The sequence below is a fragment of the Tetrao urogallus genome (genome assembly GCF_951394365.1).
Source record: "Tetrao urogallus genome assembly, chromosome: 25".
In the NCBI taxonomy this organism is placed as follows: domain Eukaryota; kingdom Metazoa; phylum Chordata; class Aves; order Galliformes; family Phasianidae; genus Tetrao; species Tetrao urogallus.
The window spans coordinates 1,465,021-1,483,659 of NC_136838.1; the positions used below are offsets into that span (position 1 = coordinate 1,465,021).

An 18,639-nucleotide genomic window follows, 5' to 3' on the forward strand; every position below is an offset into this window, starting at 1 on the left:
GCCCGGGGAACACAGGCTCTATGTGACAGATGGACTGCAGTGCCCTCATTTCACATCCCTTTTTCTTCTACTCATCTGTCAAAGGACGAAATTAAGACTCTTTAAGAGGAACTACGCTCTTTATAAAACAACACTTTCTTGAAAGCTGGACGTTTCGTGCAATACTTAAGCAAAAAAATAACAGAAAATAAAAAACAAAACAAAATTTGAGCAAAACAAAATCAAATTTAATGTTCTTAAATGCAAAAGTAAAAACAAACAAAAAACACAAAAAAGCAAAAGAAAATTAACAGAAACAGAACAACTCAAAGTTTCAAGGCAGTCTGCAGAAAACTTGGGGAATTAATCTTTAAATCTACAAATCAAAGGGTTTTCTTTGTTAATATCTAACTTGCAAGTCGTAAGTACTTTTCTGCTGAGTGTTCAATAAGTAAAGCTAGTTGTCAAAACAAAATCCTATTCAAATAGAAAAATCTAGCACTCATTAGAAGGGATGCGAGAAATACAATGCTCAAATGTTTACAATTTTTTTTTCTTTACAAAATAGAACTACCAAAGGAATTCAGACTATAATGATCTTTGAAAACGAGTATCTTGCTGCGTTATAATGTACCAGTAAGTAGTGCACCATGCATTAAATATCTGGACAGAAGAGATTCAGTTTGATAACGTAGCGACACATATTCACACTTTTGTGGAGTTTCATTTTGACTCTGAAATCTTCCCGGAGTTTCTTTGAAACTCTTTGGTCCGTTCCTATTAAAAATGTTGGGCTTTAAAAGGAAATGTTGCTAAAACCTTTCAATTTGACAGCTGGGCCACTGCTCGGTGTGCAACTTACCTCATCAATGGTGTTAAAAGTTATGCTGGCATGCTACTACTTACAAGACCTCGACTTTATAAAGCGTAATCCTCAACGACACGTAGCAATGAGTATTAATCGGCAAAACAAATTTACTGTCAACTAAAACATTAGTATTTCTCAACTTTTCTTCCATACTAGCGAGTCGGGGGGGGGCAGAGGGGTCAGGAGAATGGGTGAGAAAAACAACAACATGAGAAACAAGCAAATCCATTAATTCAGCCTGATAGTTTTTAGAAGAGATTCCAGTTTTTGCAGACAACATTCAATGGAACAAATGTTAGTCTCATAAGTGAAAGCATGCTTCAATTTTACCACCATCCAGAGGGTCTAGTTAAATGCAATCTACTTCAGATTTCAGGGGGTTGTTATTATTATTATTTTTTTTTAACAGGTTTTTAAATGAAATAACTTAAAGCAACTTAAAATTGGTCTAACATTGTGGGATTTCAAACATTTGAACATGTCAGTTGCATCCCAGAATATAAAACCTTTTCCACTTCTCATTTAGACTAAGACAAACACTTGTGAAAATTGGCGCAAAATGAGTTTTACACTAACAAAAATGTTTCAACTTCTGTCACTCCATTATCTATTCCATACAAAAAGCACGAGCAAGTTATTTGTGGGACTTGTTGGTTTTGAAGGAAACCTGTAAGATTTTGTCCCCCAGGCGGTAGCCATTAAGACTTGCTATGGCCATTGCAGCTTCTTCATAGTTTGTCATGGTCACAAAACCAAAACCTTTGCACTTGTTGGTGTTGAAATCCCGAATAACTTTCACATTGGTAACCGCACCAAAGGGGCCAAACATCTGCCAGAGGATTCCCTCATCAGCATCTTGACCAAGGTTGTAGATGAAGATACACCAGCCAGAAGATGCGTTTCCTGGAACATTTACACCAGAAAGCCCACTCATGTGATCTACACCCATAGGAGAGAACCTAGCAAATAAAAAGCACAATATTGCATGTAAAAGTTCAATTCAATTCAGCAAATCAACTTGAACGGGAAGCGACTGAGAATGAATATTTTCTACACGGATATCAAAACCGCCAGAAAGAAACGTTTAGGCATTCAAATTGACAGTCAACCACAGTGACGGCTGCCAGGAGAAGCAGCGTTACGTGTTCCACGTGCTTCACTTATCCCTACAGGGAACTGCCCTCACAAACAGGCAGCCGTGGCGCCGCCCCAAGGCAAGTTTAGGCCAGCACCTCCACAGGGGACTCAGGTCAACCCTTGGAACGCAGGGCAGCACTGCTGGAGCACGGGGCGATGCGCAGCCCCTCCCCGCAGCCCAGCCTGACCCCAGCCACCCTCAGCTCCAACATCCAATATCCTCAGCTGTGCCAATATCCTTTTATTTTTTTCTGGCTCTGCAGTAGCACATTGGCAACCCCCCAAGTCCGAGGGTTTCTTTCAGGAGTAGCGTCTGTGCGTGCGCTAATTTCAATCTCTTTCTGTGGACCAGGACAAGAACAGAGCCAAGGACATGCTGGTGCTTCCCCAGGCCACCCTCCGCAGCTGGGCTGCCCCACACTTCTAGCTCCAGAACTGACATTTTGGTTTATCATTCCTTAATTCCAGGTATGAACATCTCTTAACTGCAGTGGTTTTCAAATGTAAAAACAGTGCACGAGTTTTAAGTATTTACGGTTCTCTTCTCACCCACTTTATGCCAACTCCATACCCTGAACTCATCTGACTTGACTGAACTGGGTATCTCACCACCACCTGCCCGCTCTTAAATCTACCCTCTGGCATGTGAGTAAGAAGAAACAATTATTTTCTGCTATATCTTGCTTTGCATTACTTTTTTTTCTCCCATAAGCCACGTATCAGTCCCCTCTAATCTTCTATTTCTGCTCTTTGTCCTGGAAATTCAGAGCTTCAGGACATTTTAATGCAATATTACGGTTGCACAGCTAAGCACTCAAAGGTCAGGAAATGCGAAAGTTAAAGCAGAAAACCTCCACTTGATCCCTTTTGCTTATGTATTATACAAAAATGAGAGGCCACGTGATTGTAGAAATATAATTATACTATACCAGGGGTTCCCAAACTGTGGTGTACCACTGGTGATATGCAAACCACTTAAATGCGGTACACGTGCTGCTCTCTGCCAAGGACATGGCGGTGGCAGATCCTGATTCTCTGCTGACCTGGAGGAAACAGGGAACGCATGTCTGGGCAGTGAGCACGGCACGCAGTGCCCAGCACTTCCCCGCTGACTTTTTCCTCACCCTGTGTAAAGACAGGAGCTGCCTTCGTATGGAAGAGAGGGCTTGCAGCAGCGTGAACGAGGAGGACAGGGAGCAGAGCCGCAGGGCAGCACAGAGGCAGCGCAGCCACATCAGCACCGTGCGCAGTGGGTGCATCACGCTTAGCGATCAGCTCGGCCCCAACCCGCAGCCCCGGCTCTCCAGGGGAGCTCACCTCCCAGGGCAGCTGAGCTGGGAGACCCTCCTGGCCCAGGGGGAGCCTGCGGGGCACAGCCCTCCCCTGTGGGCACCGCTGCTGCCTGCAGCCCAGCCTGCTGCTGGCGCGGCTGCCCCTGAGCTCACGCTGCAGGTACTCACTGCTGCTGCCACTGCTGGCCAACCCCGAGCACATCCGAGTTTGGGAATCCTTGCACTACAGTAAAACTGAGAAAGTGGTTAAGAGGAGCAGAATGAAACGCGCTAACCCACGTAGTTCTGTGACATCTACTCAGCATTTATTTTGCTTCCATATGAAAACGTTCCTCTGTTGGCATGCTTCATATCCTTGTAGTTCTTTCTTTGATTTTTTTTTGTTTTTGTTTTTGTTTTTTTTTTGTTTTTTTCCCCCAACAGACACTTTTCAGCTTTCTAACTCTTCTGTGTGAGTAATGATCTCCTTATCTTAATTCCTATCAGGAAAAGGTTCATCTCAACAGATCACCAGTCTTGGGTCGCTGTGTGCAGGAATCCCTGAGCTCAGAGCCATGCAGTGTTGGTTCCAGCAGCACCTGCCTGCTACAAAACCCCAGGGCAGCAACATCCCACCACAATATGTGCTGCAAAGGAGATGGGGCTTGAAAGGCAGAGGACAACAAATCTAGAATGTGCAAAATCATGGGAAACACTAAGCCCTGCCACGCTTTGAGCACAAGATTTGCAAGAAATAAAAAACAACTAAACCCAAGCCAACAAACATTCTTCTAGCATAGAAATGGTGAACTGTAGAAGAGTACACAGGGCAGCTGGGGACTTTGGTCTGGATTTTCAGCCTTTGGAACCTTGACTCCTGAAGAGTTCAACACACGGAGATCCAGTGCCCATGAAGGCCAGCCCTGATGTGAGCTGCAAGCCACAAACACTGCAGGAACTAGAAGGGATTAAAGGAATGTTCAGGAAAGGATCTGAGCAATATCTGTAGAAATTCATAATTACAAATTAGAGACACAAAAGACTTAATCCTGGATTTACCTTCCATCGCATGATGGAACGAGATGGAGCGTAATCAAAATGCTAGTTGAAGTATTCAGCCTCAGGAGTAGCGACAAAAGCATCATTTCTGCAGGCTGGGAGCTCTCTGGGGGCAGCTGATCATCTCAGCAGGCTTTGCACACTGCAGAAGGCAGACAAGGCCCAGCCCAAGCCACGGCCCCTAAGCTTTCACACAGCATCAACTGCTCTCACTGTCAGCATCATAGGAGCGTAGGATGGCTCGGGTTGGAAAGGACCTCAAGGATCAACTTCCAACCCCCTGCAGTTAGCCTGAAGGGTGGGAAGAAATAAGGGCTGTGGGATAGGGGATGTGCTGGCCAAACTCCTAAAGAATTGCAGAATCACCAAGGCTGGAAAAGAGCTCCACGATCACCCAGTCCCACCACCCTCCTACCACCAATGCTGCCCACTGCACCATGTCCCTCAGTACCACATCCACACGTCCCTTGAACACCTCCAGGGATGGTGATCCACCACCCCCTGAGCAGCCCGTTCCAGCCTCTGACCACTCTTCTGGAGAAGAAATTGTCCCTATATTATCCAAGCTGACCTACCCTGGCACAACCTGAGGCCATTTCCTCTGGTCCCATTGCTGTTACCTGGAGCAGGGCTGACCTTCCCCCATCGCAGCCTCCTTTCAGGCAGCTGTAGGGAGTAGTGAGGTCCTCCTGAGCCTCCTCCAGACTGACCCACCCCATTCCCTCAGCTGTTCCCATTAACATGTGGGCTCCAGACCCCTCACAGCTCCACTGCCCCTCTCTGGACACACTCAAGATGTGAAGAGAAATGGACGGCTCTTCAAGTCAACTGGAGAAGCTTCACCTCAGCTCCATTACCTGCCCAGAGCAGCAAGCCGTAACCCAGACCTGCTCCTCCACTACCTCAGCCAACCCAACAGAACATCTTCTGTTCCTCCTCCAGCAGCAAGCTCACAGCTGGGAGCAGGAGCTGCCCAGGAGAGGGAATGCAACAGAAAGGAGAGCTGGGGAGCGCCTGCATGGAACCCCCTGTGCTGCAGCAGAAAGGAAGCAGATTGCTCAGGGATGGCAGATTTGGAGCACACCCAGCCTCTCTAAGTGTCCAATCACGTGGTAAGGATTTTTTCTTATGTTTCCTATACGGTAACAGATGACAGAAGCCCTGTTCCTACTGCGCCTGGCTCTTCTGAACAGCTCTGCTATGGTCACCACAATGCTGGTACTGCATCGACTGCCCTGCGTTTCGCAGTCCAGGTGTTCCTGAGCTAATCCGTAACTCAGAGGAGGGAAAAATCAGATGTCAATTCTCAACAGGGCAAGAACTCAAACTATCAGGAATGCCTCAGAACAAAGCCAGTGTCTCATCTGCAGGACAGCAAGCTCAACACGTGCTCCTGAGCATCAGCATTCTTCTTTAAGCAACTAAGGCAACTCATCTTCAAATTCAGCCTATTCAAATCCAAAGCAGATACAGCAAATCTCAGGAGCAAAGTGCAGAATGATTTCCACAGCTCAGGAAGCAGAGGAACGCTGCCATGACCCGACCACCTCCCTGACCTCACCAGGAGGAGACAGAGGTCGAAACCCCAGCCGACCTCCTCCTCAAACACACGGTTTTCCCAACTTACTGTGCTTTACTAATTTTCCCCCTCTGCTGGAACCAATGGTTCAGAGCTTTAATTAAAAGTTGCCAAAATAGATCTGCATTCAGATACAGGGACGACAGAGTGGGGATCTGTTGAGACGGGCACCTGCAGCGCGCTGAGCCGTGGCGACACACAGTTGCCTGCGCCTTCGCACCGCTGGCTTCAACACACGTTTTACAAGTGAGGTTTCACTCTTCATCGCCTTTTAATTCAGCGATCCGTTCACATCGCGCTGCACAGCGCTGCAACGAGGAGCCTCAGCATGCAGCTGCAACCAGGATCCCTCCTAACCTACCTGAATCTCTGCGCCTGGTGGTGGACCGGCCCTCCGAACCGCCTCGCTGGTGAATGACACAGCTGGGACAACAGTGCCACGTTTTTGTTCTGGTTGGGATTGGCTGCAAACTTCACCGTGATGGGTTCGGAGGAACCTGGGGGTTTGTGACCATTGAAATTTGTAATTGCCTCTTCTGCTTCTGACCTTTTGTCAAACCGGATAAATGCGACCCCTCTGGATAAACCTTTTAACCAAATCGATAAAGAAAAAGAAAAAAATAACAAACAAACAAACAAAAAAAAAAAAAACAACAAAACAAATAAATGAAATTCAGGATAAACGCAAAATAATCTTGAAAGTAAAAATTAAAAAGGTTAAAAATCTCTGCGGTCGTAGCTTTCAAGTTGTCTGCATTTACTACTGGTTCATCAGCAGCTAGAGAATCACACACAAAACTCAGAACCGAAAGGCAAACCAAGGAGCTCGTGCCACTGCTACCAACCAGTGAGCTCACACCTGCCACGTGCTGAAGGTAAAGAAAACCCAACATGGTCAAACTCTGTGACATCGAGCATCAAATGACATTTCCCATTAACAACAACAAAAGGCATTTGAAATTCACCCCCCCTCAAAAAGAACCCCACAAAGGGGAGAAAAATGAAACCAGAAAGCTCGTGATGGTTCTGATTACTGTATCACCAGAAATCACTTGCAAATACAAAATTGGCACTGATTTTCCGAACATTTTCAGTTTTCCAGCCCTAAGGCACACTTGCAGACCACAGCAGGAGGTGTTTAACCCTCCTGGATGCACGGTTTCACCCATGCCAGGTCCCCTATTTCAGTAATGTGGCCGAGGCAACGACTTGCACTTCTGCACACCTGCACCACGAACCATCACACCCCACTGAACTGAACGTGGTTACATCTGTGCTAGGGGAGGAATACAGTGTGATGTGGGGACGTGGCAGGCAGAAGGGAATCTCTGCCCTCAAACTGCCCCAGAATGGTGTGAGGGAAGGCATGGCGTCGGGAGAAGGTCTGGAAATGACATCTCATCCTACTGACTGCATGCCACCAGGCAGACCATCATAACAGAGGGTCACTGTGCTTCTCCCTCGGTTCATCTGAGATACAGTAGAGGTGTGTCTTGGAACAGATCAGGCCTTGAAAGCTGGAGGATGGCCTCTGCTGGAGGTGAGCCTTGAAGCACAGCCCCAGCCAGGCCCAGAGCTGAGCACCGATGGAGCTGTGCAGTCCAGGAACAGACGCCCGGGTGATGTGCGCATGATGAGACCTGAAATACATCCTGTGCTGACCACCTGTGTCAGGAGCTGCACCTTCTGGGCTGACACCACCACACAGCGCCAGCAGGATCAGCAGGATGAGCATTACTCCTGGGGAGGCTCTCTGACAGCATCTGCCACCTCGCTCTACAGGGGCATCTGAGTGGGACAGAGCTACGCGGGTCCTGCTGGCAGAGGAGGGCAGCTATCTTGGGACACTTCCAGCAGTAAGCTTCCTGTGCCTTCTTTCTTGCTTCTACCTACAGCTGTGATCTACATCACCAGCTCAGAGCCGTGCAGACATCACTTACAGAAAATGAATCCTTCTCTCCCCAGGACAGAAGGACGGGATTCTCTTGCTCAGCTTGGCAGTGCCTGCAGATGGGTATCCAGATCTCACCTGCATCCACATTTACAGTGCCTGATCAGACTGGAGCACTGAGCAGCAGCTCCCTGCACAGGGGATCAGCTCTGAGGGAAGCACAAGGGTTGCTCTGAAAGTAATGCCTCCTATTCCACGATGTTGGTCCACAATCTCAGAGGTGGATGTTGGTGGGGTGGCAGTAGGGGGTGAACCTTCCCACCGATATGCCATTACATTTTGTTGCCACGCACGTCCCATGGACATTCTTTGATCCTTACTGTGTGTTTACTGGAGACCAAACAGCAGTTGGGAACACAGCGAGGGGTGGGTGGTGAATTCCAGCAGTGATGTGAAAGAGAAGCCACACTGGAGATGGCACACAGCTGTTACACCATGAAATGAAGAGCATCCTGATCAGCTCATCTGCAAACTGGGAACTGCATATAGAATTGAACACTGGCTTCAATGTGTTGGAAGCAATGGTGGCAGTGCTGGGATATCACAAAGGCTGAGCCAGGTGGGTCCCACAAATGCTCACACAGGAACAGAAGGAATACCATCTGCCAGTTTGCCAGGACCTGATGAGCCAACATGAGGCTGAAGGTGAGGGTTTCCTGGGTTGCACCACTACTCCTGATGAGAGGTGGTGCCACCTCTGCCAGCCAGACTCAAACCAGCAGTCCATGGAGGGCTGGTTTCCCCAGTGAAGAAAAAGTTCACGATGCAGCCTGCAGAGAGGAACGTGATGTGCACCCACTGCAAAGCCCAGATTTGGGGCTTCTCAGTTCCATCTGATGAAAGGTGGACTCTGTGGGCAACATCTTCCTGGCATGGAATGCCACTGTGGCAGCTGTGAAACAGAGCATCACCTCCACTGCATGCAGCTCTTGTTCATGCTGGGGAAAATACATAGCTCATGGTGGTGATCACAGCAGCGTTTTGTGGCTGAGAACGTGATCCACCAGAGGGCATTACGATGCTCTTTGTGACACTTGTAGTTTTCACGGAGATAAATAGGAGGCATTACTTTCAGAGCGGCCTATGTACATGGTAAGACTTCACACTGCTGACTGCCCACACTAAACTGCAGCCCGCTGCTCATAGAGATCAAAGCTGCTCCTTAAGCCATGTGTACAAGCAAGCCTGCGGCCGTGTCCGAATTCACCTCACTGCATCATACCTCATTCCCCATTGATTTCTATTCTAATCCACTGCACGCCTTGTTAACAGCAGAGTGTATGTGCAGAAGTACTTTCCTAAGTGACAGATGGGCTGCTGGAAAAACCAGAGCGCTCAGGTCACAGGACAAGCCCAACTATTCAGCCATACAGCTGGAAATCACGAGGCAAGAAATTAGAACTGAAAACACATCCATAACACCAAGTCAGCTTCAGTCCCTCCTGAGCTCAGCAATTAACAAAGGAATTTCTTTGTTCTTTAGGGTGTTTTGGTGGTGGTGGTTTTGGTTTTGTTTTTAAGCCATAATATTCAGAAAATTCCAGGGCAGTAATTCACATCTGAGCTGCATTCTTCTGGTCTGTAGTAACCACAGAGGACCGTTCAACACCTCAGGTGGTTTTAAAGTATCAAGAAATTGCGTGAGTGAATTCCAAGTTAGCATAAAGGAGGAAACACGTTGGAGCTTCCATCTGGAGCTTGGTGTTCACACATGAATAGCAGTTGTGTTGGTAAGAATTAAATGCTGGCCAGCAGCGCGGCAGGAACGCACTGCACTGAATGTCAGAGCAGCAGAGATGTGGCAAATTAGCAGCTCAGCCTGGTACAACTGGTGGTGAAAACACAGAGTAAGTGAGGAGCTCAGACTGCAGCCCAGCACGGTGCTTAGCAGCCTCAGCCATTCCCTGTGCTTAAAAACAGAACGCAAAACCAAGACCACATCAAAAAAGGACAGCGCGTCCCACTCGTGTCCATGCTGACCCCAGGTGCCACAGTTTGCCAGAAAGGAACCAAACTGGCTTAAATCAGCCCAAGAACAGCCAGACTCTGAGGAGGCACTGGAGGTGCCGTGCATCACAGCCCCACCTGATGCAATTGGACCCACCTGTGGTTTGATCCACGAGCACACGGGAATTGATGATGCGTCCAAAACGTGAGAACATATCTTCTACATCCTTCTGTGTCATCGACCTCGGGAGCCCACTGATGTATAAATTAGCGTCCTTGATAACTTCAGAACTTGGACGAGCATAGGAGACCTTGAAACAAATCAATCATTGAAATTAAATATAAATGGGGGTCCGTTTAAATGGAGAGAGCAGCTCATTGTCATCAGTTGTCGCGTTCAGACCCCGATGAACAACGCAAGCTTCTGCCGTTTAATTTCCTGGAGTTCAGGAAAGGCAGGTGGGCAAAAGAAAACTGCCAGGGCAAAGGGAAGAATCATGGCCACACCACCAGAACCAATCAGCATCCTGATTACAAGCTTATTACAAGGCTGTTGTCACAGACTCATCTGTACATCCTACCTTGATAGTTTTTGACTGCAGTCTGAGGCCGTTCAGTGTGTTTATTGCTCTTTCTGCATCCTTTGCAGTAACGTAGTTCACAAAACCATAGCCTAAGCTGTGTCCTGCAGGGAAGAACACATTGTTTTAGATCAGCCCTTGCCAGAGAGTTATCACCACCAAAACTGAAGCAAATGCAAAGGAGGAAAATGAACTCCAACATAATCCATCATGCAAATATTTAAACACACCAAGGAACTTTCCCAATGTTGGCATGCATTGTATGAAAGAACCCCAAGCTCTTATTTGCTGCTTCGGACACCGTGGAGAACAGTTCATCTCAATGCTGTAAATTCAGGACTGAATATTGAGAGCAGTGCTGCAAACCTGACGGGGAACAAAGGCACAGGTACAGCTCCTGCAGGTGGAGCAGAAAGTGAAAGGTGTCAGCAGCCGAACTCCTGGGTGAGCAGCCACCAAACAACGCGTCTGTGCGCTTTGGTTCAGCCTTCACTCCTGGAGACAAGAGAGAAAAAGCTCTCATTCCTTCATATATCCGTAGAGCTTACAAGCAGCTGGGGGCCCAGAGCAGGCAGAGCTGAAGTGTGACAGCAAAAGCAGCCTTGAAGACAACGCTTAACTCTTATGAAAAGAATCTGAGAGTAACAATGCAAAACTTGTTGGAACATTTCAGGCAAAGGACATTTCAGTGGATATTTATCTGCTCTGTGTGCTACAGCAGCACAGGGATGCAGGCTCCCCACTTAGGGGCTCTCCTGACAACCCTGCTTGGCTCTGCAGCAGTCTCTGCTGGCAAGGAAGAGCTGCCTGGCACATTTCTGCCTTCATCTGCTTTGTTATGAGATGCAATACATCACCAGCCCATCTAAACCCAATTAACGTCACGTCGCCCATTTCCTTGTATAAACAGCCCCTGTTAATTGCCACACTTGCTTTTGAAAGATGCCAGATCCACGCCAAGCCAGGCCCTTGTGCAGGAGCAGCACCCTGCCCTCTCACCATGCATCAAAACACCTCCACCATTGGAGGTGCATCCATGCACATTTACTCTGATATTGAACTGCCACACAAACAAACACAACAGAGGATCTCAGATCTTCCCTCTGTGCCTTTCTCCTTTAAAGACCTACAGATGACTTCAGCAAATGGAACAGGAAATGCACATTGTGGTGAGGTACAGCTCTGAAATCCCAGTCACAGATGGTTAGCCCGCAATTGCTTATCTGAGTTTTTTTTCTCCTAATTAAGAAAATGCATTGTTTATCAATTAGAAACACGTTCATCACATGGAGCCAAGCATACTAACCTAAGAAAACAAAGATGAGCCCAAGAGGGAGCCCACACCACGCAGAGATGGTACGCAGGGCTCGCTCCATAGGCAGGGTACCGCAGCCCCAGCTTCTGACAAAAGCCACATCAGCAGAACTGGGTCCCGATTCTGTGAGCAGCCCCTAAAGATCCAGGCCACATCCCTGGGCGAGGAGAGCTGCTCCCAAAGCACTGTCTGCACCCCTCAGTACAGCATCGCCCTGCCAAGCTGCCCTCGCAGTTCTGGGCCTCAGTGCAGAGCAGGTGAACAGAGCAGGTCCTGCTCTGCTTCCTTGCATTCAGTCCCCAGAACATGGGGAGAATTTGCTGTTCCTTGGCCAGCAGCTGTCCTGCAGAGCCTTGGATGGCTTAAGTGCTGATGCACAGTCTGAGATCAGTGACAAGGCAGGCTAAGCTACTTTGGTTTTTATGCCATACACACGTAACCGTGCTTGTGGATACAGGGGACCAAAAGTCGCCACCCAGGCCAAAGCAGTTACTCTGTACCTACTGCCCCCCCCCTAAACAAGGAGGGAAATCCGCAGGGCTTTCACCCCAGCACCTCCAATCTGAGAGTGCATCCTAGAAATCCCCCTCCAAAGCTCTGCCTTTCCAAAAGTGGCTCCAAGTTTATCCCTACTTACTTCACACCCATTTGTTCCTGTGAGAATGCTGTCCTCCAGCTTACACGTGCTCACGCCTCCTGCTGCCTGCCCCCCAGTTACCCAGACAGTGACCACATCCCCCATGTCTTTTCTTTACTACCTTCACCTGAGCACAACTCTGCACCTTTCCCGCTCCTCAACGACAACTCCTGATCAGAACACCCTGCGAGAAGAGAGGGCAGGGACGGAAGCCAAGGTGGACAGAACAGCAGTCAGCAGACAGCACCCAGCTGGGCTTTCAGGGCAGTGCATCCCTTGGCCTTGCTAGGGCAGCCTTCAGCTCCAGAAATCCAGTTTCCAAACTGAAAAGAAGCCGTCGCTAAATGAAACTGATGGCTTCTCACAGAAATGAGAAGGGGGTGGGAGTGCTACACCCAGATGGAATCACACAACGCAGAAGCTTCTCCTTCATCCCCGTGTTTCATCTCCTCTGCACGCAGGTGATGTCAGCCCTGCTGCTCAGCAGACATTGGCACAGCACAGCAAAGTGCTGAGCAGCTGCTGTTTGCCTTGCACTCAGCTCACAGTGCTGCCACATCGGACTCCTGTGGGCACCCTGAGCTGATGAGAAAATGAAGAGGACTTGGGAACTGCCGACCCCATTGGGAGAAATCCACTCCCATTGGAAAGAGCTCTGGTAATGACGGCTGAGAGGAAAACAACGCATGCGGTGCAATGAACCTGTGCAGTGAATCTGAAGGGAGGTGGGCATGGCAGCCAAGGCCACGGCTCATCCTCAGCCTCTGTCCCACCACACACCCATCTTCACATGGAGAAGTTACCTCTGCAACTGCTGAGCTCATTTCCTCAAGTGTTCCTGGCCGCTGCTTACTAAATTGGTTAATTAAAGAAAATAAAAGCTAGCAATTCAAAGAGGAATGGAGGCCTAAACAAGCAGTGATGATGCACGCTGACTCCACGGAGCTGCGCCCTGGGACAGCAGAGGCTGCACAGCTCCACGCAGACCCAGCTCGTATGGATGAAGGGATCTGCAGGGCGAGCTGGGCAACGGATGCCAGAAATGGCCTTCATCATCTCACACTTCCCAGCACGTGGCTGGCAAGCAGGTCCCAAAGCTCAGGCACTGGAGGCTTAGTCAGAAATCAGTGTTTTCAAAGCATTATCTCATCGGGTCTGGAAGGCAGCACTGGATGCTAAGGCCTGGGAAGACTGCCTGCTGAAGCCTACAAGAACAGGGCCTAATGTGGGAAAAGGAGTGGGAGTGTCAGAAGGGCTGCGTGGCTGAGCAGGGAACTCGTGGCACAGCTGCTATGCAAACAACCAGCACACAGGAGATGGAAAAAGCAGCGGTCTGTAAGAGAATGAAGATCAGAAACAGAGCACTTGGTGTCAGGAGAGCCAAAGCCGAATGGAGGCTGAGAATTCCAAGAAGAGCAAGCCAGCAAACCATCCTCAATAGAAACCAAGAGGGCCACGCAGGCCAGCTGGCATCCTGGTTCCAGCAAAGTCATGGAGCAAGTCTTCTGTGGACGGGAGAGCAGCCAAGAGACACAAGTGGGAGCATCAGCATGGGATACTCACAGCCAGCAAGCTTCTGACAGCAGGACTGGGTTTGTGAATATGGGCAGAGCAGCAGCCGTGGCTCATCTTGATTTCAGCATTCAAACACACGCTCCACAAAAAACCACCACAAAGCACAGAGCCAACTGAGCACGAGCTGGGATTTCACCCTGGGTGCAAGGGAGAGCTCCAGGGACACCACCATCACCACAGCGCTGCAAGTTTTGACCATCTGCAGAAAGAACAACAGCTCCAAGCCCTGAAAACCTACCGTAAAACCTGAGTTTCTTAAGCTTTAGGACAGATTTTGTTTATCAGTTGTTGGAATGGAAAGCACTTTTTCACTGGAAGAGAATTGAAGTGCTCCAAAACGATGCAGGGCAATAACTCCAAATGTAAACATGCTAAGAAGCACAAGAGCACAATTAAAGGTTTCACATCATGGTTGGCGAGGGAAAAGAAGAAGGGCAAAGGAAGACACCTGCTTTAGTAAAGCAGAGCACTTCATACAATGAGCAGCTCATCAGCACGGGCCTTTCTGGCTTCATGTGCCTCTGTATGATGGGGAGCAATCAGTGTCTTCAAGCACACAGTGCTAAGATAATCAAAGATTGTCTTAAAAAACCCGGGGTAACAGAGCATTCCCATCACAGATGAGAGCTGCACAACGCTGTGGTTGTTTCCCATGCAGAAGGGAACAATTTCAGGCAAAGAGAATACTTGAATGCTTTCCAGGAGACGAGAATATTTCAGAATTCTGTTAGTGGACTGGAAAGGAACAGCAAGTGACAGCAGCACGAGCAGTCATCCCATCACAGGAGCGACAGCGGTTCCTTCCTCTGTGTGTTCAGAGGTGCCTGCTTCTGGTTTGGGTTGCACCACTTCTATGAGAGGGTCTTCCAGAGAAGATGCAATGACAAGGAGCATGCGTGCTGGCTCCTGTAATTCACCTAGAGCCGATCCTGTAAGCAGTGGTTAGCACACGGCGTGGTGTGGCTGAGCTGTGATCAACAAGTCACCTGGGAATGCCCACTCTGCTCCATGCCTTTCCAGCAAGGACAGAGGGAGAGCTTTGTCCTGGAGCTGCTGATCCACGTGCGTGGCTGTGAGCTCCAATACTCCAACGTGCAGAACCTGCAAGGAATCCTGCCATCACCTCCCATTGTATGCACAGGCATGGCCAGATTGCAGTAGCTGATGGGTTCAGGCAGAGACTGGCGCACTCTGATGGATCATATCCTTCATTCCAAGTGCAGATGCATTATTCTCTCCTCAAGCGGCGTAAGACTCCAGGAATGGAGTGAGGAAGGCGATGTCTCCCTCCTGCAGCCACACCAACATCTATCAGAGCACTGCTGGAGCAGCACACACCAGGTACTGCCATGGAGCACAGCACGGCTCCCACGGGGAGCTGAGGCTGTGGGAAAAGTTTAACCCAACTGTTCCAAAGCTCTAGGGCTGTCAGGTATGCAAGTGTCAGCAATCCTGCAAGGGGAGGGAAGACTGAAACAAAAACATACGCTTGCAGGAAGTTAATTTTTAGCTCCAGCATTTGGTCCAGCTGCAGAAGAAGGGAAAACAGCTCCGTGTTCACCTGTAAGAGCACAGCAGACTGGAAACACAGGATGCCCCAGCACATCATCCAAGCACCCTTGATGCAAAAGACAGGACAGGATGCATTTCTTCTGTAGAGTCACCCACGGCAGCAGGTAACAGCCCACACATTGCTGGGTAGGGATCAGCACAGAGCACAGCTTTGGGACCAGGATGTCTGAAGTCAGCCTCAGAAAGTCACAGCCTCATTAGCACAGAAAGACCAGACAAACCACGGGGCTCATCGTTGCTCGCAGCCTCACAGAGAGCTCTCAGCTGAACTGGGTCAACGGCGCCTTGCAGGCCTCAGCAGTAACTAAAAAAGACACAGCAGCAAAAAGTACCATCTCAGACTTGACCCTGTGCCACACTATATTGGGCAGTGACCTTCTAACGTTTCCCCGGGGCTCCGAGTCGGTGCCGGCCTTCAAGTTCTGACAGAAGGAGCAACGCCCTGTGAGTCCTGCTGTGTGAAAATCCTGGAGGTGATGCCCATCACAAATGCAAGCACAGAGAGCTGCGGTGCCAGGTTTGGCTGCAAGAGCACAGATGCTGAGCACTGATGCACTCTTCACAGCCAAAGCAAACTCATGTCTGGAATCACTCCGGAATGTGGGGACGAACTGGAGAATGCAGACACTGACAGCTCAGCTCACTTCTGCCATCATTGGAGCTGGAAGGGTGCTTCTCTACATGGTTATTGCAGAAATGAAATGAAGTTATCCCAGCTTGACCAACAAAGCCACGCTTCCAGCAGCAGTCATCGATCTGCAATGGCTCTGCAGGAGGCTGAGGTGAGTTCACTAAATCATTAACAACTGCACTCAGTCAGGCAGAAGGGACTTTCTGCCCCGCGAGCTCCGTTAATAGATGGAGGAAAAAACACAGATCACCACTGTCCTGTGAAAAACAAGCATCGAGCCCAAGCACTGCTGCTAACTGAATAAATGCAGCCAACAGAGGCAGCTACACTGAAAAGTCTGGTTCCCACAGAACACGAGGTTCCCTCCCCCACTGCCTCCCATGCCAGCACCACGACCTGCCCACTGCCCAGCCACAGGCTTTGTTCTGTGCTTCTGCTCCTCCATCACAGCCCTGCAGGGTCAGCCAAGCGCAGGAAAGCAGAAATCTACTGCAAGACCCCCCAGCCCCTCCTCCTCATCTGCAGCACACAGACCTGGCCTTGCTCAGCACCATGAGATGTAGGGCAGCTCACACACAACAAAAGGCTTCATAATGTTCCCCTGAGCAGCCTTGTTTCCTTGCAAAACAGCCTCCAAAGCAAGCCTGCACTTCTCAGCATCTCAAACTGTACAACAGCTAGGCTGAAAGCTCAGCTACCCACGTGTTCTAAGAAAAGTGCATTTCATGCCATTACTTTCATGAGGAATTTACTCACGCTGTCCCTAAGTGTGTATTTTGATCAAGCACCAACAGGCAAAGCCAGAGCCTGGCACTGCTTTCAGATGAGCACACATACAAAGCCACTGAGAAAACACATTTCACATCTCTTGTTATCCAGTTCTCTTTTCTACTCTCAAGAGCGTAACAAAATCAGCAGGGGCAATGCAAGAACTCTCGTGCATTTCACCCACTTTCCCGTGGCTTTCATGTGGTGAAATAGTTAAGGACTGTTTGACACGGATCAGATGAGGATTTAAATCAGTATCACATTCTGCAGGGCATGGAACAGAAAACCCCACAGCGCAGCCTCCTGCACACCACGAGCAGCACCAACAGCATGCACTGCAGTAACTGCCTCTGTCTCCCACTGCACCACAGGTTCTGTGGGTTCTGAACAGGAACCACCACAATTTGTACACACAGCCAAACAGTGCAGGGTTAAAGCACTGACAGCACGTGCAAAAAGCTCCTGCAACCACACAGAGCTCACAGACCCAGCTCTGCCTGCTCCCATCTACAGTTATGTTTCACTCCATTCCCCCTGCTGTTTTTAAAGCAGTGACCAACAATCCCACTTCAAGGGCTTACAAGTGAAATGCCTGAGGAACAGCAAGCCCACAAAAAGACACACAGCACGTGTCTTTTTACTGATACTCACACACTGATCATCTATATCCCAAGTTCATCACAGAATGGCCGGGGTTGGAAGGGACCCCAAGGGCCGTGAATCTCCAACCCCCTGCAGGGCCACCAACCTCCCCCTTTCACAGCAGCCCAGGCTGCCCAGGGCCCCATCCAACCCGGCCTTGAACACCTCCAGGGATGGACGGGGCATCACAGCCTCTCTGGGCAGCTGTTCAGCCCCTCACCGCTCTCACAGCACAGAACTTCCCCTGACATCCAACCTCCATCTGCCCTCCCTCCATTCATCTTGTCCTGCTGTCATCTCCCCTTGCACAGAGTTGATTCCCCTCCTGTTTGCAGGCTCCCTTTAGGCACTGCAGGCTGCACTGAGGTCACCCCCAGCCTTCTTTTCTCCATGCTGAATGAGCCCAGCTCCCTCAGCCTGTCTTTGTAGGGAGGTGCTGCAGCCCCTGCTCATCTCTGTGGCTCCTCCAGACCCTCTCCAACAGCTCCCCATCTTTCTTGTGCTGGGGCTCCAGTCCTGGATGCAGTGCTGCAGATGGGGCCTCACAAGAGCAGAGCAGAGGGGGACGATCACCTCCCTGCCCCTGCTGCCACCCCTCTGCTGATGGAGCCCAGGATCCCATTTGCTTTCCGATCTTCATTTCCTGACAGGCAAGGAAATCAGTGCCATAAAAGCTCTGACTGCAGAAAAAACAGGTTTGCCAGGGATCAAATTCACACTGCTTGAAGTACACATGCATCCTGGTGCTCAAGGTTAGGAATCACAACTGCACAGAAAGATTTTGGATTTGGCCTCAAGCATCCTGCAGGACCAAGCACTGTGCATCGTCACGGATGCACAGCAGTACTTGGATCACACAGACACACAGCAACACGAAGACACTCCACGCTGAACTGCTCCCAGGCACTTGGTGGAGGGCTCCACCGAGTGAAATTTCATCGTTCTTCTATCATACCTGCAACTTTGTCCCGAATCAGCTTTGCAGATTCAACTTCGCCGATACTGCTGAATAGGCTCCGCAGCTCATCCTGCGTCATGTTCTGGGGGAGGTAGTTCACAATGAGATTTGTTCTGCCGATGTCATCTCTGCAATCTTCAGCCATGTGATCTTCATAACCATTAGACAT

General features: G+C 49.4%; 1 protein-coding gene across 1 annotated transcript; it reads right to left on the minus strand.

Moving 5' to 3' along the window:
- Positions 1-1,481: 1,481 nt before the first annotated feature.
- On the minus strand, positions 1,482-18,639 carry ELAVL1 (ELAV like RNA binding protein 1; the record flags this gene model as incomplete). Its single annotated transcript, XM_079546611.1, has 5 exons — positions 1,482-1,806; positions 6,255-6,480; positions 9,949-10,102; positions 10,373-10,476; positions 18,468-18,639. 5 exons carry the CDS (start codon positions 18,637-18,639, stop codon positions 1,482-1,484), a joined length of 981 nt encoding a protein of 326 aa, XP_079402737.1.